General features: G+C 49.0%; 1 protein-coding gene and 1 long non-coding RNA gene across 2 annotated transcripts; both read left to right on the top strand.

Moving 5' to 3' along the window:
* Positions 1-20,303: 20,303 nt before the first annotated feature.
* Positions 20,304-21,147, top strand: LOC135384767 (uncharacterized). Its single transcript, XM_064613952.1, has 2 exons — positions 20,304-20,432; positions 20,488-21,147. The coding sequence occupies exons 1-2, from the start codon at positions 20,304-20,306 to the stop codon at positions 21,145-21,147; spliced, it is 789 nt and encodes a 262-aa protein (XP_064470022.1).
* A 5,281-nt stretch (positions 21,148-26,428) lies between these two features.
* On the top strand, positions 26,429-27,245 carry LOC135383708 (uncharacterized). The gene is made up of 3 exons (XR_010420021.1): positions 26,429-26,503; positions 26,657-26,827; positions 26,917-27,245. It is a non-coding gene; the product is annotated as an uncharacterized LOC135383708 (long non-coding RNA).

Raw genomic sequence — 27,245 nt, 5'->3', positions numbered from 1 at the left:
CGTATATATATATATATATATATATATATATATATACATTTCTCACCAGCATCATGTCTGTTCCCTTGGTATGGACCATCCAGTCTTACGATGATGCCATTTGGGCACATTATGCCCTGGTACTTGAGGCAATGGAACCGCTTGTGGCCAGAAAAATATGCCTTCTGGTCCGATGACGGTCGGCAAATTGCTCTTGCTGTGCCATCGATGAATCCCCAGCAGTTCGGTAGTGGTGCCCCTTTGTCATGCAGGGCCTGGAATGATGGCAATGGTTAACAGTGGTGTCCAGCTCATGGAAAAATAAATGCAAGGCTATTGATTTTCTCCTGGATATTTATCCTTTGACGCCAAAAGCTTATACATTAAAATTGTGGGGTGTTAGCGTTTATTGGCATTACTGAAACGTGGAGTGTTTCTTAGCCAGGTGATTTGTAACCAGTTCAACTTCTTTGTTATCTTTGCTATTGTATTGAGACACTTGTTAGGAATATGAGTCTTTGTGAGTATTGTCTATGTCCCCATTGCTCATCAGTACGCACAACTGCCATCCAAATGGTTACACTGTGCATGTAACTAGCCGCTACAGTGTACTTGAGAAAAACAACGTGTAGCCCACAGCTTACCTTCGCGAACTGCTCGAGGTTCAACCAGTCGTGGCACTTGAAGCCGCTTATCAGGTGGCCAAACGTTGTCGCGATATGCGCGTTCACCTGATTTGAGATGGAGGAAAGCGTCGACATGTGGCGACCAAACAGCATTTCCAAATCACACAGGCGGTTTGGGTAGGCGAGTCACCTCAGAGCAACGGCGAGTGCGTCTACTCCGTCGATGATAGTGCCATTCGCTGTGCACAGCCGAGGAGGAAGTCTGAGGGCAGACCTCAGACGAGGAAGGTCCTTTTTCTCGAACCTGAACAGCTTGCGAGCTTCATCTGCCGTCATACCCGCCAGATTCAACCGCCCCTTCGACAGGAAAGTTGCTGGAGGGCCTCGCTCATTGAGCATCTCGTCAAATAACAGCGCCTCCAACTCGTCGTCATCTAAATTCTCAACAAGGATGTCATAATCCTGCGCGCTCATTTCAGTCGCCATAGTAGCCCTTCGTGATGTCATAGCGATGGGGAGTACATTTCGTCATTCTGGTTTTTCACTTGATTTTCTGCCTGACTGAATTAGCACCCGTTAAAAAGTGTGTACAACACATGTTTTAAATGAAATTAGCTTTTGATGTGCTCAATAGCAACAAATCGAGCACTATTTGCAAACACGGTGTGCACCCAAAGATTTGAATTTTATACAGCAGATGGCTCTGCGCGCATCGTATCGTGTTACGTCCCTCCGATCACCGAAAGCTCGTTTGTAGCGAGAGCGTTAGCGGTCCCATAAAGTAAGGCCGTGTACCGACCGATTGACCGATCGTGTGCGCTACCACGGTTCCCGAAAACTCTCTATTGCCTCAAGACGACAGCCGACGATATTTCGAACAGAGACCGTTCTTCTGTTAGAGACTTCTTCTGTCAGAGACTGTTAGAAGAAGAACGGTCTCTGTTCGAAATATCGGCGGCTCTCGTCCTGAGGCAATTCCCTTCATAGATAAGAGTATGGGCATCCGCACCTTGAGAAATTATAGTGTCCTGCGGGATATTTGTCAGAAATTCGACTAATATGTGTCTTATCGTGTTGTAGGAAAGGCATGCGAAAGAGCTAGGACATAGTAATAAGTAGAGCGCGGATAAATATGGACTAAAAACTCCCGAAATATGCATGCAACTATGCACTGAAAATCTTCGAAATAGGCAGTAAAACTCCTCAATATATGCAATGTTCTTTATTGTTCTTGGTACGAATGCAATGCACGAAATGCTTATGTTATCTCCTCTTCCTCCTCCTCCTCCTCCTCCTCCTCCTTTATCTTGTTTTTTTTCTTCACTTTTTTCCCTATGCCGCGGGTGTCCCTACTAGCTCTTGCTATTGGCCCTTCGGCAAGGGTTTCTATGTGTATATATTAAGTAAGTAAAATAAATATGCAATATATTTTAAAAAGTGAGTATTTTATTAGGAATAACACGGTACAATAAAACCGCCTTCGTTTTGCAGCACGCAACAAACAATACTTCTGCCACATATATAAATAATGCAGCTGAAGGCTTTGCGTTCGTGATTGATCAAATTGCGCAAACGCAGGCTAGCTGGTGGACGAAACCCATGACGCAACAAGCCTGAGCATGGGCAACACGAAAAACACTAACACATTTTATGTTCGTGTTTTTCGTGTTGCCCATGCTCTGCAATGTTTCGCCGTGGCTTCGCGTCCTGCACTGCATCATGCCAATTAAAACGCGAACGCCGTCCGTCTTCGTAACGGCAAGTGTGGCGAAGGTGAAGTACGGACCATCAGCCATGCACACAATGGAGGATGGAGCAGCCGAGCAGCCGGTACGGGGCTGAGCACCGCACCTCACCCCACCGAAACATGGAAAATATTCGATTCTGACCAGCATTTTTGAGAAAGACGACCCAACGCCGTCCCGAAACTAGCAAATTCATCCATCAAGAAAGAGCAAGTAAGCTCTCGCACCTGGAAATATGGCAAAATATGCACTTTTCATGCACTTTCATGCGAAATGTGCCACAACGTACAAAACATGCATTTATATGCAACATAGAACCCTTCTGATCGGTCCCAAACCAATACCAAAAGCGTTTTTTCATCGTACAGATACGAAACCATATCGAGAAAAAAAAAAACATGAATTTGCATGAAAATCCGTGCTCTAGTAATAAGTATAAAAAGTAGCTCTATTTAGTTCTTACTTTGTCTAGGTTATGTTATGTCTGCCTCATTTTTTTTAGCGCGCTGCTGATACATCATGCAGTATATTTATGCTGCGAGCTAGCACCGCTGACCGCAAATGTCCTCACAGCCGGTACAGGACCCTTATGAATAGCATGCCGCAATATCAACAGGCAAACAACTCCGCAGAGTACGCGTGGAGGTAACCACATTACCTCCCCCACTGCCGTTCCATCATCGACCCCAAGAATGTTGTGAATACCGGACGTAGGTTGTTCCCTGTCCCAATAGTTAATAACTTCTCCCTGAAGCAGCATTGTTAGTCAGAAGGGATTTTCTCTGATTCCTAGGAGCTCATTACCGAAGACGCAACACCATATTCAAGTATCCTGCAACTCTTACTAAAGAGCGGTTATAGCACGACAATTTGAAGCTAAAACGTTGTTCTCGTCTTGTGTACTAGCACAATTTTGAAAAATAAAAAATAAGAAATACTGTGGCAGTCTCATTTCTGTCTGTCAGAACGATACTTACCAGCATAATCTCCGTGAAATTTCAAGGTACGCACACTATCGACCATTAAGAGAACCGTCGCTGCTCCTTCTGTCTCCGGTTTTGCACGGTGCCCATAATGAGGAGAATGGCGTAACAAAAGGATAGGACGAAGCAGGAAGAAACTAAATAGCGTATCTTCGATTTTTTTCTTCTTTCTGTTCTCCGGTCCTCCTTTGAACAGGACCCGCTTCCATCCGCTTGTTTATTGGAAAGCAATGATGAGAGTTCCAGAAGAGTCGGCCCAGCAGCAGTGATCTTCGGCAGAGTTTGTTTTGGAAACAATCTATTTTCTTTCCCCTGTGTACCGAGCACTTTTTCGCTTTCTTGCATAGGATGAAAGAAAATACGCCTTTAAGCAGTTTGCTCCGCACCCGCCTTACAACAACAACAGCAATTATACACATGAAGATGGGACGAGGTATATCTCAACCCACGTTACGGGCATTTGTTCTATGCGTCGGCATTTTCATGCAAAAATGAAGCATACGCTGTTGATTGCCAGTAGCGCAAATACTGGTCATGGTTTTTGTGTACTTACCCTGTTTCCATGATAGAAACATGTAAGAAGAAGACAGTCGATGCTGTTCACTTGACTGTTCGGCAAAAAGGTCAGGAGGCGATGCGAAGGGCCACAGGAGACTAGAGTTCTTTGTCTCTCGGACGGGTTGCAGAGCTCCACAAGACTTATTCTAAAAGCATTACTTTAACTCCATAACCTCGATATCATATGATAACGTAGCGAGCACAAAAACAAAAAATAAGAAATAACAATTTGGGCGGTATAAATTCCAGGATCTTTAATTCTAGCCAGATTTCTTTTATGCCTAGTTCACGATGGAGGTATATAGCCTTATGTGACTTGTATTTATACAAAATATGCAGAACGTAGTTCACACAAACGCGTGTTACGTTGCGAACGAGGAACCACAGGAAGAGGAGTATTCATTCTGGACCCCGGATAGCTTGAGGAACATAGGCTGGACATATCAAAGCTGGTGGGGAATCAATCGATGGGGAATATCAGTTCTGGTGGAGAAGACTGCCCCCCCCCCCCCCCCCGAGGTGAGTGCTGTTGATACTGACACCCAAGCCCGTCTTGCGGTACTTCTTGAAGACACTGGGCTGAGCAGACTATCCCTTGAGGGCAAGCAATGGGGGTGACACTGAGGTGCTGAGGAGGCTAACCACTTCTGTAAACTGTGCCCTGGATGAGACAGCTGCAGCGCTCACTGAGCATGCCCCGGCAGCCAACACCACCTCTGCTGCGGCGGTACCCAATCCAGCACGTGGCATATAGTAGACATCAGCACGTTGCATAGAGTAGACATCAGAACACTGGCGGAAGCGTGCAGTTCGAGGGCTATGTGCGAGCAGTACTCCTTACTCTTACTAGTGTATTTGCCTCGACTCGACCAGCGGCGTGGCCTAGCATTTCCTGTATTTAAGCTTTGTGTACATATATGTACATAGAGCATCTCATGTTCGTTGCTCCTTTTGATAGCTTACATTAACATTTGTAATTTACTGCTGTTTTGGTGATTCTGCTCGTTAAACCAGTGTGCAGAAAAAAAAAAAGAAGGAACACAGTGGCGTGGCCGAGTGAGTGCAGCGCTTGTTCGCTGGCGGTAACACAAAAGACAACACTGAAAAGTGAAAGGTAATGGGTTCGAATCCAACCACCAGCTCTGCTATCTGAGGTTTTCCCTGGGTTACCGGGCACACTTTCCCCTCAAGTCTGCCCAGGACGCATCCTAGTCCTTCACTCCTTCCTGCTGTCGTCTTTACACATGCGCACGTTTATACACCGCTAATAGCAACAGTTGCTTCGGGGTGCTAAATTTATAGGAATGATAGCAAGAGTAAACCTATCATTGTCGCTCACGTCACGATTTGTAAGACACAATATAGAGTATAGAACATACATATATTTCGCAATAAGAAGAAAGAACAAGAGAAAGCTGAGCAGTAGAGAGTGAGTTATCGAGTGAAAATAAAAATAAAATGGAGAAACTGGCTCCGTCTATGTGGATGCGGGCTACTCTACAGTCTACACCACTTAACTGCTTATCAGTTAGCCATAATGTAAGGAATGAAGAAAGGAAATAAAGAAGCAGAAGAAAGTGCTGAAAGGTCACAAACTGAAAACGCAGTTACAGGAAAGCCAGTGAATTGTGGTCAGTGAACATGGGCTCTGAGAAAGAGAGAGAAAAAGAGGAAAACAAGACGATAAACAAGCGCGACCCGGCGCAATCTTTGCATTATACACATTTTCTGTTGTTGACTCATTAGATCAATCACCAGAAGATAAGGGCATCTTCCTTTAGTCAATTCCCTGCAGTTTATACATCGAAGTGAACAACTGAGGCCAGCTCTGAAACTCTGCCTTATTGCTTTTGCGCTTAGGTGCATCACTGTATCATCTGCTTCAGAAGAGTGCCAACACTTTGTGTGTTTCACATATAGCCTTTCTGAAGATTCCAATGCTCCCCTCTCTTGGTTAGATTTAATTATTTCAATTTAATGTAACTAACCTGGTAATTTAACTGTGACAACCCCGTCAACCCAATTGAAACATTTGCAGTACCATTGTTTCATGAAATGCTTTATTCCTAGTCTTAACATTTCCCTCACGCCACGTTCGCACGCAACAGCCGGTTATTAGGGCCCGGGAGCTGATGCAAAATGAAATGGTAGAATACGTTCTAAATTATATCTTCACGTTTCTCCACACATTACCCATCACAACGACATCAATCTACATGTTTCGTGTGTCATATAATTGCATATTTCGGCTTTGTTCTTCCTGATCGTCTTGTAATATGACGGTTGCATAATATGTCACATTTCAGGGCCATTTGAATCGTTTTTTAACGCTTGCCGTTCTCCCCCCCCCCCCTACTGCTCACGTTATTTCAAATGAGAGTTCATGGGCCCAAAAGGCTGCAGGCTTTGTTCCAGCCACGCGTCTACTCAGCTACAACGCTGCTTTTAGGCTGCTTCGTGCTACGCAATCAGTGGATTCGGCTAGCGCCACCAGCACACAGAACGAACTTCTCGAAACAGAACGCGCAACAAGTAGTCAGCAACTAGGAAAAAAGAAAAAGAAAATAGATGCCGCATGCATCCGTTTCTTCTTCTTTTTTTTTTTTTAAGACATCGGCGTGAAAAATGACTTGACGGCTCGTTGTGCTCATTTATAATTTCTTCCTATATACTTGCATAAAAAGCTGAAATCTGGAAACCTATTTCTTTGAGATGCTTGACGTTGTGCTCGACAAAAATAAGGAACTCAAAGTATATAGCCGTTCTCGAAGGCAATGAACAGCACAACGAAGAGTTGTCTGGACATAGATAAGCTAGGGAGCTTAATTCCATGTAAAAATTTATATGTATGTGTGTGAAAACTCTTGAAAACCTCAGTATGGATACGGTGGCAGGCATGCTGCAATGACCGATGAGGAATACTTGAGCGTACGCGCGTGAATACACGTTCCAACTTCCAATAACGAATGTGCATTTTCATTTATAGATCGCTTTTTTGGATAATGTACGTATTTATACAGTTACGCAAAGGCTTCCGGAGCCACATTTTCGTCATCCTAATGTTTCCACATATTTTGTGGATATTTAGACGTTTCGCGCCGCATATTTTGGAGGCGTATTTGATCCAGGTTCTTCATCAGTAAAAGACGCTGGCGGCTAATGGTGTTGTTTTCTACTGTGAGAGCAAGGCCGCTCTGGCTACGCTTCGGGAAGCTACGTGAAAACGAAACATACAAGACGGACTCAAACATTTTGAGTCCGTACTACGTGTGTTTCGTTTTCATATGGTTCCTGTTTTCCTCCAAACCCAAGGATATGGTGCCTGCTTCGACTTTACACCAGCTCGCTTGCATCGTCTTACTATGGACTTCTACCGTGTTTTTCGTATTTTTCCCCAACTTCTTCTAATATTTGCCATAAGAAGGCATGTTTAAGCCGATCGATAAAGGACAGCAAAATGCCTCTCCTTGTTCAATCATCCGCCCATTCTGTGACCGCTCTTATTTCCCATATTTTTAAAGTAAATTTCCTTCTTTCCGATCGGTTATGTAGGTGATTTGGCGTTCCCGTTTGGTGCAGGATTAAAATAACTAAATTGAATAATCAATGTGATTTTTACGTACCAAATACAGTCGACCCGCGTTTAGCCAGACGTCGTTTAACCGGATTCTGCGCCATCCGGACAAAAAAGCATGGGGACGGATTTCTCCCCATGTATTTCGTCCTCGTTTATCCCAACTTCAGCTTCCGGACTCGGACGAGAATTCCAGGGAACAGAAGTGACTAATACCCAATAATCGGCTTCAGTTATCCGGTCATTGTCCAGGAAGGACACTTGGCCCACACCCTAGTCAAGCGAGGTCGGGGACCCTGGTCGTGGCCTCCTTTCTACTGACACAAAGAGGGTGTTGCTAGGAAGACTTTTCCCCTTTCCGACTTTGGATGTTACACAAAAGAAATCCACTGAGCAGTCTGGTCAGCGCTGCAATCACAGATGACGACATCGTCAGTGTCGTCGCTTCCGATAGTGTTCAAGAAGCATCTGATGATGAAAGTGGGGATGGGGGGCACCAGTTGTGACGGTAGAAAATGCGCGGGCGGCACTGAGAACAGCGCTAGTATTTTCCGAGCACCAAAACAATATTTCGCAAGTTAATGCCATTAGCAAAGGTTTGCAAGAACTGGATGCCTGTGTTAAAATGAAACAGATGACAATGGATAGTTTTCTGTGTAATGGTCAATAAAGATGTCCTTTTAGGATCACTCTGGATTTTCGTGTTTCACTTATCCGGTTCCCCCGCTATCCGGACATTTTCACAGGAAACGAGGCCGTCCGGATAAACGCGGGTCGATTGTAATTTAATTATTAACCTAACTAGTATATTAAAATTCGCCAAATTTAATTTTACGCCCCAAATACAGCAGAGAGAGCCTCTCGAAACGTTTTATTTGGAAATCTACTGTTAAAGCGTGACTTCGCAACAAAATCTCCACAGAGGTTGCGGTATATCCGTAACCTTTTATATTAAAGTATATAGCTTTTATGTAACCTTTCATGTAACGGATGTCATGAACATGTGTACGAAATATCTCGTTCCAAAACTGCGTAGATTTTATTCAAACGCATTTATTACGGAGCGAGCGCTTCGCCTATGTGAAGCGAGAGCGCACTAAAAGGAACACACTGCTAACATCATCCTGCATCTTTTTCCGGCGCTGGTTCATTTGACCTGCTCGTGTTTTGGAAGGATACAACCTGCTACCAAAGCGTACTCGCTTCTATCCCGTTGCAACCGACGCGGTAATGGTCGGTTCAATATGTTGCATGAGTGGCTGCGGCACGAGATTCGCCGGCAATTTTCCAATCCTCGCGAACAACAACAAGTACATGAATGATGATGGGATGAGGTGATTCACCGTAACAATCCTTGCGAAGTCTCCCTTTAACTGCTGCCTATTAGAGTACAGACACGCGAAAGCTCCAAACTTGGAGAAAGAGGACTTCTCGTTATAGAGGCGAGTGACGACTCTCTCTGAACGGACGCCGTGTCGTTTCTCTGGTATGACCAGGTCCTCGTTATAAGGCAGAGACGTTCCTTCGCCGTCTCGAGTCCGGCTTGTCCGGCTCAGTGCAGTTGCAGGTAAAACTCGCGAAGCGTTATATACATCAGTGTAGCCATGCAGGCCCATATCACGTCTCAGATTTGTTGAACAGTAGCTACACTGGAGTTACATTCTTACAACTGTTATTCGATTCGCCGCTCGACACTTCATATGCTTATAATGAGCTCTTACGAGAGGAAAATGCTCAAGTTGTTTATAGTATTAGTACTTCTATCGAGTAGCGCAGAGGACACGCCAGACTCTCACTGGCTTCATAACTAAGGACACTATACCGCCGGAAGCCCCCTGGTCTCTACCGGTACCGCCCACTTTTGTACGCCTCCCAAACCTTCTGCAAAGAAGAGATCAGGTCCCCCCTCAAGTCCTCCGAGCCCATTTTCATGCTCTGGTAGACGAGAAGTTTTCTACGTTTACGGCAGCATATACTGACGGCGCATCCCGAAACAACAAGTCCGCCTCAGCCTTCGTCATTCCATCCGAAGGCGTCGTGCACGGAAGACGCCTTTCACATCCAACCTCCTCCACAGCTGCGGAACTCTATGCCATCCTTTTCTTTCTACAACACATCGCTGATTTTCCACCCCGGGAATGGGCAGTCTTTACAGACTCCAAATCTGCACTTGAAGCAATTGAAACTTCCGGCATACGAGGCCCATCCGCACCCCTAGTCACAGACGTGTTAATGGCTTACCACACTATCTACACCGCAGGCCACAGGCTAGTTCTCCAGTGGGTTCCAGCCCATTGTGGTGTCGTGGGGAACGAGCAGGCCGACAGCGCCGCAGAAGCAGCACTCTCGTCTCGGGACCGGACCCGTATTGTTCTGCTCAGAGGAGACCGCCGTTCAATTCTGCGACGTCTAGTGACACCCCTGGCTTCCCGCCAACGGACAACCGACATCCTTCCCCCCTCTATGTTGAACAGAGTTGATCCCACGCTCGCTTTCCTCATGCCACGAAACACATCTCGTCAGGATGCTGCATTAATCCATCGCATGCGCCTCGATGTGGCCTTTACAGCTCAGTGGCGTTACCGCTTGAGACAAATTGATTCTCCCACCTGCTGCCACTGTGGTGCTCTTGAGGATCTGGAGCACATACTTCTTCATTGCCCTCACTACGAACCTTCCCGAACCACACTCTCCGAGTCTCTTCGTCAGCTGGACTCTCGCCCTTTCTCCCTACCGAAATTGCTTGGTCCCTGGCCCAATCCAGCCCAGCAACGCTCTGCGCTCAAAGCTCTTCTGACATTTCTGGACACCATCGGACTTCGATCGTTCTTGTAAAGGGGCTCGTTATTTTATTCCCCCCATTCCACCAAGCACTGGGGTAGAGTATCGCCTGTTGCGATGAAACTCCCCACTCTCCAAGGCCGAAAATAAAGTTGTTGTTGTTGTTGTTTAGCAGGCACGGTCTCGGTAGCTCAGTCGGTGGCTCGGCTTGCTGAGCTCAAGATCGCGGGTTCGGTACCGGCCTAGGACAGCAGCAATGTGAGGGGGGTAAACGTTTCTTCCAGTACATCTGTCGGAGAAGTGATCCGTCGGTGTGTTGGTGTCGGAGAAATGATCCGCAGTCTTATCATGCGGTACGTGCCGCATGTCGCCACGCCAATATACAGGGTGTTTTAGTAATTGTGTTGAAAAAATTTGAATATGAATAGCGCACCACGGACATTTATATCTGGGGAAGTTTTGCCACGTAGTGCAAGGTCGACGCCTTTCGCGTCCAACCTCATCAACTGCTGCGGAACTCTATGCCATCCTTTTCTTTCTGCAGCACATTGTTGCTTTTACCCCGCGGGAATGGGCAGTCTTCACTCACTCAAAATCTGCACTGTAAGCTATTGAAAATTCGTACAAAATACATACCGTGTAATCGGATACTTGGTGAGAACTGACATGGAACCGTTGCTAGGATAAGAAAGATATACCGCCTCTGAGTACCGCGACACAACATCATTCCATCCCAATGACTTCGACCATAGGCATGGTGAAGGTGAAGTGGTCCTCCGTGTCTATCTTCTTTGATCGTTCGTTATTCGCTTGCCGACTCTAAATCCCTTCCTCCGTGAGATGACAGCGTCACACGTAGGCAGAAGAACCAGAACTAACACAGACCAGCCCCACTATAGGCAACCGACTGTACGATTACCATATTTAGTCCCTGTCAAGACGTTGACCCTTTGAGGTCTCAACAATAGAAAACCTAAGGGTCTGACAAGTAGTATGTCACCTGAAAGTTCCACGTGGCTCACTAGAATTCCGAAGCATGACCTTCTGTGACACAGCACACTGGGGAGGGAGCAGTAGGGAGATTAGGAGGGGCCATAAAATTCTGGAACGCTATTACAATGGTTTCCGCTTACTACATTAGAATAGCCCAACAAGACGCAGGAAATTTGTCACAGAGCATCAGACTTTACTTCAAAAGTAACTGATTACTGGGTAATTGATTACTCCAAATTATAATCGGATTACTAAAAAAATTACTTCTTATAAATGTAACCAATTACTCGAAAAATTTCCGAAAAAGTAATTGATTACAAGTAACGCATTACTTGTAACGCGTTACGTACAAGCCTGGAACGCCAGCAGCGATGGAAGAAAAGGGTGACCCGTCTAAATTCCTCTTTCCCTGTCATTGTTTTACAGCAACAAATGTTAACGAGAAGGTCTCAAGAGATCGCCGTGTCTGTGGCACAAAAACCCCCTCGCCTCTCCGTGCAAAAAAGAGGAGGAAAACAGAGAGTGACAGGTGCGCGTGCATGTGGTGAAAGGGAAAGTGGTGCGAGAGAGTGGCAGCTGCGTGCGCAGAAGGGGAATCAAAGGCAAGCACATATTAGGGAGTTTTAGCACATCGGGAGCGTTCCAGGGAAGCAACCCAAAAACAAAAAGGAACCTTTCAAATCCAAGATCAGCCACGTGATGCCAGCCACTTCAAAGCTTCAAAGAAATCAGGAACTTGTCGTACCGTATTTTCGGAACCATTATCGTAAAGACCTTCCAATCTGCTAAATCTCTTCTAATCCTTCAAATCCTTCTAAACCTCCCTACTGAACCGGTACCGCGATAAGTAAACAAACGAAGGTGAGCACTGTGACGTCACAGGAACACCAACGCCCCAAAAGCGCAGTTTTCGTATTACCTTGATTCCCTGACGCTTGTACCATTACGATAACTAAAAGTTGAGCGTCATGAGCTGCAGAAGCGTCGAAATGAGGGCGGGAGCCACAGAACAGATTAAAAGGATACCAGAACGAGGGAATATTACAGAAGGGTCTCGACAAACGCGAGACATAGCGGCAAGCTCTCTGCAGTGAGACCACGAAAAACGTGCTCTTTGCCGACGTCCCTTGTAGTCACCATTCGCGCCGTGACTAGAGTCGGATGTCACTAAGTGGCTCCGGCAAGGTTCCGGCACTCGCAGCGTGCCAAGGCTATGTCTATCCGCCCGTGGCGACTAATTTGCCAGAGCTCGACTTGGTGAGTGAACGACTGATCTCTCCGCGAATGCTGTTTATGGTTTATGCAGATCCGGCGCCTCGATCATGCCCTCACGCACGGCGGAGGTCAATACAGCGTTAAGAGATCAGCTTTCATAACCTTGAAGGAGAGGTAAGATGCAGGTTAGCATGTTGTACATGGTCGAAAGGAACTAGGAGACAAGGAAAAGACGTACGAAGAGGCGTTACTGTCGTGTCAACGTCTCTTCCTCGTCTCAGAGCTGCCTTCCAGCAAGTAATAACCTTTCTGCAAGAATATAACAAACATTTTACGACAAAATTTGCAGACCGTCACGGAAAGTGTTGCGACATTTAGCGGCAACGTCAAACGCTTCATCAGCGTCAGCAAAAGTCACTAACAGCTGCCACTGAAAATCGCAACACCTTCCGTGCTCGTCAGCATTTTTTTTTTTCGGACAACTGTCGCGTTGAAATGACGAATTCGTGTGGTTATTTCCTGGCAGATTTTTTTGTCACCTTCTGAGCAACTGCGTTCGTTTGCTCAAAACGTATGTTCTCGCGTGTTCTCGTGGCGCTTTCCAGCGCCAGGAATTTGTCACCTAGCATATTCTCCGCCGGGCCTCGAAGCGACCGGGCAGTGGATTGCCCAACTGTATCCAGTGTCGTCACATCCGCACCCCGGGGGTGGCGAGAACCTTGATGGGCCCGCAGTCGAAGTTCACTTGGATTAGCAAACGACGAAACCCGAAGACGATCGACCGCGATGCCCCTAGCGTGATCCAAGCGGCGGCAAAAACCGCGAGGTTCCTGGCACTCATGTTCGGATTGCAACTCTCAGGTGATCTAGCGCAGGCACCGACCTAGCAGTTTCTTAGCTCTAGGCAGTGCTGCTATTAGCGAATTCGGGTGGTCATTTCGGAGTACTTTTTTTGCTTTTTTTGCCAGTCATGTTCGCGTGGTCAAAGCGAAGCAATCTCGCATGTTCGCGTGGCACCTTCCGCCCGGAATTTGCTATCTAGCACTTTTTTCGCCCAGTCTCCAAGCGACCGAGCAGCGGGTTGCCCAATTATATCCGGTGTCGTCACATCCGCACTGCAACATGCCCTCATTGGCTGGCACGTCGAAGTTCACGTGGTTTAACAGACAGCGGAACCCGAAGACGGGCGACCGCGATGCCCCTGGCGTGATACAAGCGACTAAAACCGCTACATTCGTGGCACTCATGTTCGGGTGCAACGGGCACGTGATCCAGCTCGGAGCCAACCTAGTAATTTCCGAGCGCTAGGCCGTGTTGCCATGAATCGTCCCTTCTTGACGGAAAACTGAAGGCGATCGATAATTTGTGTATCCGGAAAGGGCGGTTTTTGTTCTGTTTTACCAATTTATTTATTTATTTTATTAAGCTATCACCATTGTAGTAGGAAGTTAATTTGTAGTAGCTAGAGGTAAATCCAACATGTTCTTTCTGTTTCTGGCAAAAAGAAAAAGACACCGCTTTGAGTAGGCAGATTTCGGAGTTCAATTAAGGAAATTAAAATGTATTTCGATTAAAATTTGATAAAAGCACTTGCAGTACAGGGCGAAAATTCCCTACAGGTAAATGCCGTCGATCGCATATTTTTCCGTAGCGTGCTTTTTCCGCTAAAATATTTTGACATGGTTACTGAAACGCCCTGTGCACTGACTCACCTCACGTGTAAGTCTGCTGACAATTATGATCATTATTAGCCCATAATAAGGGAAAGGACTCGCTTGTGATTGCTACGGCGGAACCTGTAACGCTGATGAACAATAATAATGAAGTTTATATAATAAAGAATTATAATTAAGTTATCATTACAAATTAAATTAACTTAATAATTTAACCCTATACCAATCCATAACGCGACAACGTTACATGAAATTTCAACTAAATGTACGATCGGAATGACGTAAATTCTACTTGAAAGAAATGCGGACCCGTGGTCGCAACAGCGTCAGACTGGCTAGACTAGGTAATGAGAATAAATGAGCTAAACCAGAATAAAAAAAAGAAGTAGAAAGAACAGGAAGTATGAGGAGGGGAGGAGAAAGAGATTTCAACCGATGAGAATCTTAAGGGGGAAAATCACGTGTACCGACACGACACTCTAACGCAAAAGAAGATTTTAGATTAGTATTTAGAACTCAGAAAATCAATATTCCCCAAAAGAATCAGTCGTTCCGATGAGTATTGTGAAGAAGGCATACTCGCCTCGTATACCCCATGTAGTTCCTTTTGCTTACTGTTACCCCTAAAAAAAGGCGAGTTCCTCCCTCGGTGGCCGTGGAGCCCCTTGGAAGGTCATCAACGGATATATAAGTTTCTAAGGAAAAAAGAAAACCGATGGACGAAAAAAAAAAGAACGATACTTGCACATGCGCGACAGGTGTCCCTCTGACATGTAGCTTCAACAGTTATCTTACTACTAGCTATATTGTGATATTACTACTAACTAGCAAGCTGCATCCAAACGTTGCTACGATTATGTTACTTTAGCATTACATTAGGTTATTATGTTAGTTTTGTGATGCGTATCCTTCATAGCAAAAAGTGTCAAATATGCTATCAGTGACACTTTTGCCTCCTTTCGTCACCGCTTCTATGATGAAAAACAAACACGGACTCAGGCAAGAGAACATCAACCCCACTACATCAGTGTGCAGTTGGGCATCCATCTGTGGTCAAATTGGTTCCCTGCGGCGATCCATTTGTGGCGACCAAGGGTTGACGTAAACTAACACATCTTCTACTTCGTTCGAAACGTTGGACACTTCCTGACACGATGCTTTTATTCGACCTTGCTTCCATACCGCTCACAGAACTCTTTTTTGGATTGGTAAAGCCAAGTGCAATGTCTCTGTACTTATTTCCTTGTGTTCAAAACAACATCGCTGAGCGAGGCCGCAAGCAGTGAAAGCAGCATAAACAACGCAGTTCAGGGTGATTGACTTCGAAAGGGACTAAATTTTTAAAACATATTATAGTTTGCTCAGAAGTTTTCGTCCCGTTAATAAGTTTGAGAGAGAGAGAGAGAGAGTAAATTCAACGTACCCAACACTGACACCGCCACCGATCTCTCAGATGGTGACGGCAATTACACAATGACGTCACGACGAGGACTAACAAACGGCAAAACAACAACAACAACAACAACAACTTTATTTTATGATGATGATTGGACAGTTTTATCGCAGGGGTGATACTCTACCTCATTGCTGCTGGTAATGTGGGAAATGAAATGGCAAGTAGTGCTAACAATACCGCGGATTCACCACTTCATTAAATCCAGCGGATGCGTCCCACAGCTTCGTGATTTACCTCAATAGTGAGTTTTAGTATACCGTACGCTATCGCCTTTGCGTACGTAAGGAATAGCGTTGGTGGAGGAAGAGATTTGCGCATTGCGCAGAATCACCACGCTATCCCTTACGTACACAAAGGCGACAGCGTACGATATGCTAAAACTCACTAATATGGCGACCGTCCAGTTGCAAGGAGTAATCTATTCGAGAACAGGATACATTGGATTACATAAGCACCAGGAAAACATAATACAGCTGGGACATGAGCGGATTATCTCTTTAAAGGGGCATACTAGAGCCGTCCGCCGATTTCTGGATGGGAGTTCTGTTCGGCTCTCACTTAGAGTGCGAATGTCAAATGCTAAATTTCATTCCACAGAGCGTAGTATTTCTGTGAGATAGGTAAGAAAATACGGGGCATGTTCACATCCGGTGTCGATCTCACGACGACATAACAATAAACCATACTGGATGTTGGCGGACGTCACAAGCCGGTGGGCGACCGCGATAAAAGAGTGACTAAGAACTGTTTTGAGATATCGTGAAACATGAACAACCAGGCAGTACGAACAGTGACGCCACAGCAAGGAAAGCGAGTGGCTGTAAGTTTCAGTTTATGAATAATTCACAGGCAATTTAATTGAAATACTCTGCACGGTGTCTCTTTGTACGTTTGTTCAGCTTTAATTTAGGTCGTGACTGCCCGGACTTTAAAGGGGCACTAAAATGCAAAAACAACTTGCTCTCAAATGAAAGTCCGTGTTTCAATTAGTATAATTCAAACAAAATTAGTTCACACAACGCTACCGTTTACAAGAAAAACTCAATGAAAACAGAGCCGTCTTTTGCGGCAACGAATGGGGTCCCCAAAGGAGGCAAAGATTGGTGGCATCCAATGAGACAGAAGGAGGAGCACGGGTATACCCATCGTGGGCGTCTGGACTTGGAGCGGGTTCGATCGTAGTGTTCCGTATATGCGCGGCATGATGAACACTGCTCCATTTTCCAATACCGATTTACTGAATTGTAGCTCACAACAGTGAATGTTCCACTTACAACATTTATCTTGACGTCCTTCGGACAACGACGCCAGTCCGCTTCGCAACGCGCACTATGTTTTTCGCCGTGACTGCCGCATGGCAGCAGCCACGGCGCAGTCACACTCCCACGTGTCCCGGAGCAGTCACACTCCCACGTGTACCAATCGCGTGCACGTGGAGCATGAACTAAAAACACCGATGCACGAGCTGAAACGACGTTCTCTGCTTAGCACCGAATCAAGAAAGAGTCCGGTATAATTTTGATTGTAGCTTCGTAACGGAATCTAAGTTTTGAATTATTATAACAAGTACGGGATTAACAAAGCGTGTAACGTAATTTGAAGTCAACTTGTTTTTACATTTTAGTGCCCCTTTAAGCTACGTTTTCTCGGGGGACCTATTATCATTCAGCCAATCTTAGCACAACCATCTCTGTAGGCTTCCATGTATGGTTTACCGTCGTTCAGATTACTCCATTAACAAAATAAAGGTTGCATTCTTCCATAATAACGGACGATTACCACAGGGAGCAGTCCAAGCTTTGTCCGTTTAATACGTTGCTGGCGGACAACGCTATACAATCGGTTCCAGGGACTGCGAAGGAGCGGTAATTGGTCCCGCGAGTTCCTCTCCACAAGACTGCTGGCTCAGGTTTCGCCGTGCAAGTAATCAACAAACCTCCACTGATCTCTTCGGGAATGTTTTCCCGTCTGTGCCCGCAGAAGGGACACGAGAAAAGACGCATCGGCGTAAATTTGATACGATGTTCAGATTAGCCGCAATAGTGTCCCACAGGCAGCCTTTAAAGCGGTCGCGGGTAGTGCTTCTCGCCGGCAGTCATTAAGAACGCACGAAGGTTACGACGTAGAAAATCCTTTAACAAGACATTTTTCTCTTTATAATTATGTAGCAACATGTATACGTGCACAATTCCCCATACTACAGGCTTTCCCGTCCATTTTAGTCCAAGTGCCATCTGAATTAGTCCACGTGCCATCTGAAATAATCCAGATGCTATTCAATTTAATCCGGGTGACATCTGAATTAATCCATGGTGTTTTTAAGCACTATAATCGTGTGTTCCCACGAGGGACATCTTTGTAGAGTATTTTAGTGGAAGAAAAAGTAAAGAAACTGCTGATGGAGCTAAAGTTGTGCCGTGTCTTATGTAGAACATTCGCACGACGCTGAGATATTGGGAGTTGGAGCGAAAGTATAGCAAACAACAGCACTGGTGTTGCCGTCTGCTACAGAATATCTTGTGACTGAACTGTTGGGTATTCTGCGTAGCTGGAAGAGCACGAAAAGGCATGACTCACATAGCAGACGGCACAACTGGTTTTGTCGTCTGCTACCCCAAACAGAACAAAACCTCCCGGGGTGTTCCTATGGATATCCGTTCACGGAAATTCGGATCTCCCTGGGAGACAGACGTTTTTCCGATGGACGTCCCCCACATCTCCGAGTGGCCACGGTTCGGACTTCCCACATATATCCGTCGTTTGTCCTCACAGGATGTTACATGAAGATGTCTGCACATTGCACGGGCCTACTTATGTACATGCATACATTGTGTGGATATACAAACATCCGTAGAGGAGATAGACATTTATCCTCAGTTTTCGTAGAAATCAGCATTTTTCTGCCCGCCATTTTTTTTTAATCTCCGCCTCCGCACCTTTTAATTTCTGTTGCTCCTCTTTGTTTCTCGTACATGCCATGACGGAAAACGACCGCAGCGTTTTAATCAGAAAAAAATATATACTAAAGCTGCGACAGGACCACCCAGTCCCAGTAGCTCACTTCGAAAGGCAGTGCCATTTCCTTCCAAATAGAGAACAGATACCATATACTGCTTGTCTCGCGAGCATCCCCATATTCCAGATACCTTCTCACCTGTGAATAAAAATGATGGGTGAGTTGTCTAAGCTTAATTCGATTACGCACGCATACAACAGCGAAGAGAGAAATTGCTTGGTGTATTAACTCGCTATCAAGACAACGTCTGTGCTTCCTACTGGTTTTGGTTAGAGACATTCAGCTGGTACATCGAAAGTCAAACTTCGCAGAGCTGCACTGCCAGCCGTTTCTCTCTCTCCCGCAATAAATTATCCGTGTAACATCCCGACAGGGATCTAACTCGGACAATTCTTGAAAGAGCCGCGATCGAACATCCGGTGGATACAGATCCTGGGACGTCCATGTATGAGGCTCCCAGTGATATCCGACTGATATAGATTTCCGGAGATGGACCTTGGGACCTGTTTCGGACGTCCACAGGAGAAAGTGTTCTGTCTGGGACAGAATATCTTCTGACTGAACTGCAGGATATTCCACATGGTTAGAAGAACACGAAAAGCCACCATTCACATAGCAGACGACAGCACCAGTGGTGGCGTCTGCTATGTGAGTGGTGGCATGTCTTGTGACTGAACTGCAGGATATTCCGCGCGGTTAGCAGAACGCGAAAAGGCATGATGCTCATAGCAGACGACACCAGTGTTCCTGCCGTCTGCGAAGGATTATGTTTTGACTTTGCCGCAGGATATTGTCTGGGGTTGAAGAGCACGGAAAGACATCTTCTGACGCTAAAGACGCTTCTGGAGCCCGCGCTCCGAATAATAAACATTCTCTCTGCTGCCGCACTGGCCGAACCGGTTGTCTCTTTCTCTGGCTCCGGTCGAGCTCCCACATCTGGTGACCCGAACGTACCGAACGTCTCCATGACCTCCCAGGGTGGCACCGACGCGCAGGCCCCGGCGCCGCACGTCAATTCCGTCGCGGTCCGACTCCCTGCATTCTGGCCCGCCAACCCCTCAGTGTGGTTCTTGCAGGCAGAATGCCAATTTCAGCTCGCCGGGATCTCCACACAGCCTACGAAATTCAGGCACGTCGTATCCGTCCTCCCGCCCGAAGTCGCTTCCGACGTCGCGGACGTCCTCATGGCCCCAATGGGCGAGACACCGTATGACACCCTCAAATCTGCTCTTATTGAACGTACTATGGCCTTCGAACGACGCAGATACCAACAATTGCTGTCTGCTGAAGACCTGGGCGACCGGCGCCCATCGCAGTTCCTACGACATCTTCAAGGCTTGCTAGGCGACTGGGCCTCGTCCTTCGACGAAAGCTTACTCAAGGAATTGTTCCTCCAGCGACTCCCTACCACCGTACAGATGATTCTTGCCACGGCTACCAACCTTTCGCTTTCGGAACTCTCCCTCCACGCTGACAAGATCATGGAGGTGGCACCGCCGCCTATTTGTGCCGTCGCCTCACACCACTCTGCCTCCCAGCACCATCCAGCGGAATCTAGCGTCCCCGCCGTTTCCCAGACCCTCCCTGCCTCATAACTTTCACCCTTGAGGGCAGACATTCAGTCCTTGGCGGAGGCAGTGGCTTCTTTGCGCCAGTTCCAGCCCGCCCCCGCCGCGTCCCACCGCCTCCCCTTCCCTCGCCGCGATGGAAGGCGCCCTCGCTCCCGCTCGCCTCGTACGGACAACAGTCGCCGCAGGCACCCGACACCTTCGCCAGTCCCTCCGAACCCGACCACCTTTTGCTGGTACCATTGGTCGTTCGGGGTACACGCTCGTAACTGCACCCCACCCTGCACGTGGCCGGGAAACCAGCCTGGGGACCGCTCCAGGCGGCGTCCGCGTCTGCTCAATCTCCCTGCCGCCTCTTTTACGTGTTGGACTTGATTTCCCGGAAACGCTTTCTTGTCGACACCGGGGCTCAGGTCAGCATACTACCGGCAACTTCTTCGGAAAAGCGCAGACCACCTACGTATCACCTCGTTGCCGTAAACAACACCGGCATTCCCGTATTCGGAGAGCGATCCCTCACGCTTGACATCGGCCTCCGCCGTACTTTCCCGTGGATTTTCAAAGTGGCGGCCACCGATCAAGCCATTATCGGAGTCGACTTTCTTGAACATTTCGGCCTGCTTGTCGACCTCCGGCACCACGTTCTTCTTGACCACGGCACCAAGCTCCGCGTTGCGGGCATCGCCTCGTCTCCCACACCGCAGCTCGCCACAACCACTCTTGCGGCGCTACAATCTCCTTACGCCGCCCTGCTTGGCGAATTTCGTTCACTGTGCTTACCACCAGACTGGACTAAGCCCGTCAATCACTCCGTCCTCCACTACATTTTCCCCTCAGGTCCGCCGGTGCATTTCAAGCCCCGACGACTCTCTCCTGATCAACAGAAGGTAGCCCGCAGTGAATTTGAGCACATGCTCGCCATTGGAATCGTCCGCACCTCCTCTAGTGACTGGGAAACGCCTCTTCACATGGTCCCCTAAAAAACCGGGCACTGGCGTCCCTGCGGAGACTACAGGGCTCTCAACGTCATCACCAAGCCCGATCGCTACCCCTTGCCCCATTCAATTCAAGTCTTTTCTTTCCACCTCGCCGGCATGAAGTTTTTCAGCAAGATTGATTTGTAGTGGACGACGATGACTAGGCTCGCGCCACGCCCCCGCTTTCCATCGGTGGCTCATGCCACGAAATAAATCAGTTTCCTTCCGGCATTCGTTGTGGTAGCTTGCGTTCTTTTGGCTCCCACAATTCTGGTGACCCGAACGTGCCTAAACGTGCCATGGTGCCTAAAAAGACGGGAGACTGGAGGCCGTGCGGAGACTACCGCGCCCTCAACCTAGTCACCAAACCCGACCGCTACCCATTACCTAGGCTCCAAGATTTTACCGCTAACCTGCACGGCATGAAGATGTTCTCGAAAATCGACCTAACTAAAGCCTATCATCAAATCCCTGTAGCGCCATGTGACATCCCGAAGACTGCAATCACCACCCCATTTGGGCTCTTTGAATTCATTCGCATGCCTTTTGGGCTCCGGAATGCGGCACAGACTTTCCAGCGTTTCATCGACACCGTCACTCGGGGCTTGCCCTTCGTCTTTGCATATATTGATGACATCCTTGTCGCAAGCGAGAGCCTTCAACAGCACCTCGAACATCTTCAGCTCCTCTTCTCTCGCCTTGCCGACCATGGAATCGTCATCAATATTGCGAAATGCGAATTCGGAGCGCAGTCGCTGGAATTTCTTGGCCATCACGTGTCCTCGGAGGGTATCCCCGCAAAAAGTCGCTGCCATCGTGAACTTCCCACAGCCCCAGTCTGTTCGCCAGTTGCGCCGTTTTTTAGGCCTCGTAAATTTTTACCGACGGTTTCTACCCCACTGTGCCCACACTCTACGTCCGCTCGAAGAGCTCCTGCACCAATCTGAAACATCACGTCGACGCAGCAACCAACATGTCACCGGCTCCGGTCCTGCCAGTCGCGCATATTCCCTGGTTTGGTCGGATGCCGCTTCCGACGCCTTCAGTGCTATCAAGTCGCTCCTTTCTTCCGCCACTCTGTTGCACCACCCGAGCCCAAATGCACCAACCGTTCTGATGGTCGATGCCTCCTCTACCGCAGTCGGAGCAGTGCTGCAGCAGAAGTCCAGTGACACTTGGCATCCTCTGGCGTTCTTTTCCAAGGCACTCAAGCCAACGGAAGCCCGCTATAGCACCTTTGGCCGAGAACTCCTTGCTGCGTACCTCTCCGTCAAGCATTTCCGCTACTTTTTGGACGGCAGAGAATTCACCATACTCACCGATCACAAGCCCTTGACATACGCTTTTCGCTCGGCCAGCAGCAAGTACTCCCCTCGTGAGATTCGGCATTTAGCTTTCCTGGCAGAATTCACTACCCGCGTTGAGCATGTCTCCGCATCGGCGAACTGCCCTGCCGACGCCCTTAGCCGCATTGCTGCAGTCGAACCCCTCTCTCCTGAAGCTCTAGCGCGTGCTCAGCTTAGCGATCCTGACCTTGAAGCCTTACGCCGATCGTCCACTTCCCTTCATCTTGAAGACCTTCCCGTTCCCGGTTCAGACCTCCGCCTTTGCTGTGACACAACCACAGTTCCTTCCAGGCCCTATGTCCCTCAGCCTTACCGTCGGTCAGTTTTTGACCTTCATCACGGACTCTCGCACCCAGGAGTACGAGGCACACAACGCCTTATTGGGTCCCGCTTCATATGGCCCAAGATGAACGCTGATATTCGCGCCTGGGTTGGTTCCTGTTCCTCCTGCCAGCGTTCCAAGATCTCCCGCCATACGTCCGCCCCGCTTGGCCGCTTTGCTCTCCCTGACGCACGTTTCGATCATGTCCACCTTGACCTTGTAGGCCCATTACCGCCATCTTCCGGCCACCGGTACATTTTGACAGCCGTCGACCGTTTTACCCGCTGGCCGGAAGCCGTACCCATCCCTGATTCAACAGCACCCACCGTGGCAGACGCCTTCTTCTCCACCTGGGTCGTACGGTTTGGAGTGCCCTCACGTGTCACCACTGACCGGGGTCCTCAATTTGAGGCCAGACTTTTCGCCGCCTTTCTGGACCTTTTGGGAACGACACGCATTCGCACAACATCATACCATCCCTCATCAAACGGCCTGGTAGAAAGGTTCCATCGACAGCTGAAAGCCGCCCTCATGGCGCACGAAAATCCGACCCGCTGGGCATCACTGCTTCCCGTCGTCCTGCTCGGCATTCGTACCACCCTGAAGACTGACATCGGTTGTAGCTCTGCCGAGCTTGTCTATGGTACTGCGCTACGGCTCCCAACCGATTTCTTCTGCCACTCCGAACCCTCTACCATCAGCCACAGCTCCTACCTAGAAAACCTCCAGCGTATTTTTCACGACGTTCGGCCCACTCCCACCCGTGCGAGTCCATCCCGACAGCCGTTTGTACCGCAGCTCCTTTCAACAGCGTCCCACGTCTTCCTCCGGCGGGACGCCGTTCGAAGGCCCCTTCAACAGCCATATTCTGGCCCTCACCCCGTCTTACAGCGAGCCGACAAGTTTTTCAAGATCAGCGTCAACGGGAAGCCGGACTCTGTAAGCGTGGACAGGCTGAAGCCCGCCTTCACCGAACCACCGCTGTCCTCATTTCCCCTCTCTGCCCTTGCACCGTCCCCTTTGCCGGCCCATCATGCCCCCGACTCGTCCACCGCCCCGAAGAAGCGAGTCTCCTGGGCCGATCGCTCCTCACGGAGTCTGGCGGGGGGGCCCTGTAGTGGACGACGATGACTAGGCTCGCGCCACGCCCCCGCTTTCCATCGGTGGCTCATGCCACGAAATAAATCAGTTTCCTTCCGGCATTCGTTGTGGTAGCTTGCGTTCTTTTGGCTCCCACAAATTTAACAAAAGCATATCATCAGATCCCTGTAGCCCCCGAGGACGTCCCCAAAACCGCCATTATAACACCCTTTGGATTATTCGAGTTCCTGCACATGCCCTTTGGGCTGCACAATGCAGCCCAAACGTTTCAAAGATTCATTGACTCTGTTCTCCGCGGACTGCCTTTCACGTTTGCTTATATGGATGATCTGCTGGTTGCCAGCGCGACCGAACAGGAGCACCACGACCACCTCCGCCAGGTTTTCTCCCGCCTCGATGCTCATGGCATCATTATCAACCAACAGAAATGTAAGTTCGGCAAGACATCTCTAGCCTTGCACATCACGTATCTGCCGACGGGATAGCTCCACTCCCTCAAAAGATCCAGCCCATCACGGACTATCCAGTTCCATCCTCCGTGCGCCAGTTGCGAAGATTTCTCGGCCTTGTCAACTACTACTGCCGTTTCGTCCCCGCTTGTGCAGCACTTCTCTCCCCCCTCGAGGACCTCCTGAAATCCCCTAAGACACCCCGCCAATCCCTGCCGTGGACCGGCGTGCACGACACCGCTTTCAAGGCCGTCAAGCAAGCCCTTGCCGACGCCACCCTCTTAGCCCACCCCCGCCACAATGCCCGGCTCTCCCTGCTTGTGGATGCCTCCGCCCAGGCTGTCGGCGCCGCACTCCAGCAAGAGGTTGACTCCTGCCCACAGCCCATTGTATTTTTGTCACGGAAGTTATCATCAGCAGAGTCACGATATAGCGCATTCAACAAGGAGCTCCTGGCAGCTTACTCAGCCGTTCGCTATTTCCGCCATTTTGCTCGAGGGGCGGTCCTTCACACTTTGGGCGGATCACAAGCCACTAGTCGTCGCCATGGCGTCGGCCGGCCGCAACTACTCTCCGCGGGAAATCCGTCACCTTTCCAACATAGCGAAGTTCACAGCCGGCATTCGTCACATCGCTGCCTCCGCGAATGTAGTGGCTGACGCCCTCAGCCGGATCTCCACCCTTTCCTCCAGCCCACTCCCAATCGCCGACTTGGCTACTGCCCAGGCACGGGACCCCGAACTTGAACGGCTTCGCAACGCGTCATCAAGCTCCAAGACATGTCGTACCCTTTAACTCCGACGCCCGTGCTCTGCGACATCTCCGGTGCATCCCCACGCCCTCTTGTCCCTGACGCCCTCCAGAGACCCATATTCAATAGCATCCACGGCCTCGCACACCACGGCGTACGCGCCACCATTACGCTGATCACGGATCGCTACGTATGGCCGGGAGTGCGCCACGACGTCAGACGATGGGTCCGCGCTTGCACTCCTTTCCAGCTATCAAAGTGCCACCGCCACACCAAGTCTCCGATTGGCACGTTCCTCCCTCCGTCACACCGCTTTGCTACCGTGCACATCGACATCGTGGGCCCCCTCCCTCACTCTCATGGCCAACGATACCTTCTCACATGCGTGGATCGCTTCACCCGTTGGCCAGAGGCAATCCCCATGGCGGATTCAACGGCCGAAACGGTCGCTTCCACGTTTCTTTCCTCCTAGATCGCCCGTTTCGGTGTGCCAACGGAAGTCGTCACTGATCGCGGTCCCCAATTCGAGAGCCGCCTATTCGCAGCATTCACCAAGCTCCTCGGTACCACACGCCTCCGCACCACCCCGTACCACCCTGCCTCCTACGGCTTGGTGGAGCGTTTGCATCGGCATCTCAAGCAAGCCCCGATGGCCCGCGGCGCGCCCCAGCACTGGACCGAGAATCTGCCGCTGGTCCTCCTCGGCATCCGCGCGGCCTTGAAGCCTGACATACAGTGTTCCTCCGCGGAATTGGTGTACGGGATCACCATCCGCCTACCTGCTGACGTGTTTCAAGCCTCCCCCCTGCCGCACGGTGCCCCCTCTGACTACGTGCGCCGTCTACAATCTACACTCTCCCGCCTTCATCCTACGGCTACCCGCCCTCCCCTGCCGTCGCCGGGGTACATTCCCAAGGCCCTATCTGAAGCCTCGCACATTTTTCTCCGCGTAGACACGCTTCGACGGGCTCTTCAGGCCCCATATTCCGGCCCACACAAAGTGCTCCGTCATGGCACGAAGACCCTGTCATCGACCTCAACGGGAAGCCGGAAACGGTGTCCATAGACCGCACCAAGCCAGCCTTCATCGACGCATCCTCCGTGCAGGCCTTCGACACGCCTCTTCCATCGGGCCCAGTGTCCCCCGCTCCGCGCCCTAAAAAGTCAGTTTCCTGGGCTCCTTTGCTCCGGACGATACTTCCAGTCCTCCGAGGGGGAGGGTAGTTTGTAGTGCGCCGTGATCCAAGAGACAACGAAGTGCTGACTACAGCACGCTCCCGCTTCTGGAGCCCGCGCTCCAAATAATAAACATTCTCTCTGCTGCCGCACTGGCTGAACCGGTTGTCTTTCTCTGGCTCCGGTCGTGCTCCCACAGGTGCCGTCTGTTATGGTGAGCCATGCCTTTTTGCGCTATTCTAACTGTGCGAAATATCCAGCAGTTCAGTCAGAAGATATTCTGTAGCAGACGACAGCACCAGTGGTGTCGTCTGCTATGGGAGTCATGCCTTTTCGTGCTCTTCTAACCGTGTGGAATATCCTGCAGCTCAGTCCGAAGATATTCTGTAGCAGACGACATGGCCAATGGTGTCGTCTGCTATGCATGCTCAACATAAGACGCAGCAGAACTTCCTGTCTTTCCAGAAGTCCTGTCAGCAGCTTTTTAGTTTTCCTCCCACTATATGTCGGTAGAATATTCTGCGGGGACGTCCCTCATGTGAGTACACTGTTATAGTGCTTAAAAGCACCATGGATGGATTCAGATGGCACCCGGATTAAATTAAATAGCATCTGGATTTTTTTCAGATGGCGCCCGGATTAAATTGAATGGCGCTCGGATTATTTCAGATGGCACCTGGACTAATTCAGATGACACTTGGACTAAAATGGACGGGAAAAGCTGTAGTTAATACAAAATCAGAATAGGAAAAAAATATGTGATCCCCTGATGATTAGCTCGCAATATTACTGCAAGTTTTGGAAGCACTTCGTGTATTCGAATACATGGGCTTTCGCATTGGACATCTCAAGGGAAGAATCTACGCACATTTGAACGTTCTGCGTCGTATCACCAGCTACCGCTGGGGAACATCGACAGCGTCTCTCTTTACTGAACGCTGATTCGGCAGATGATG

Source organism: Ornithodoros turicata, chromosome 2, assembly GCF_037126465.1.
Source record: "Ornithodoros turicata isolate Travis chromosome 2, ASM3712646v1, whole genome shotgun sequence".
NCBI classification, from domain to species: Eukaryota; Metazoa; Arthropoda; class Arachnida; order Ixodida; family Argasidae; genus Ornithodoros; species Ornithodoros turicata.
The sequence above is the reverse complement of the archived record's forward strand: the minus strand, read 5'-3'. Positions and strand labels throughout refer to the sequence as shown.

Excerpts from the sequence above, each read along its gene's own strand:
- LOC135384767 (XM_064613952.1), top strand. The coding sequence starts at position 20,304 with ATGGAAGGCGCCCTCGCTCCCGCTCGCCTCGTACGGACAACAGTCGCC. Across the intron at positions 20,433-20,487 it reads GTCGTTCGGGGTACACGCTC|GCGGCGTCCGCGTCTGCTCA; the intron begins GTAACTGCACCC and ends GGACCGCTCCAG.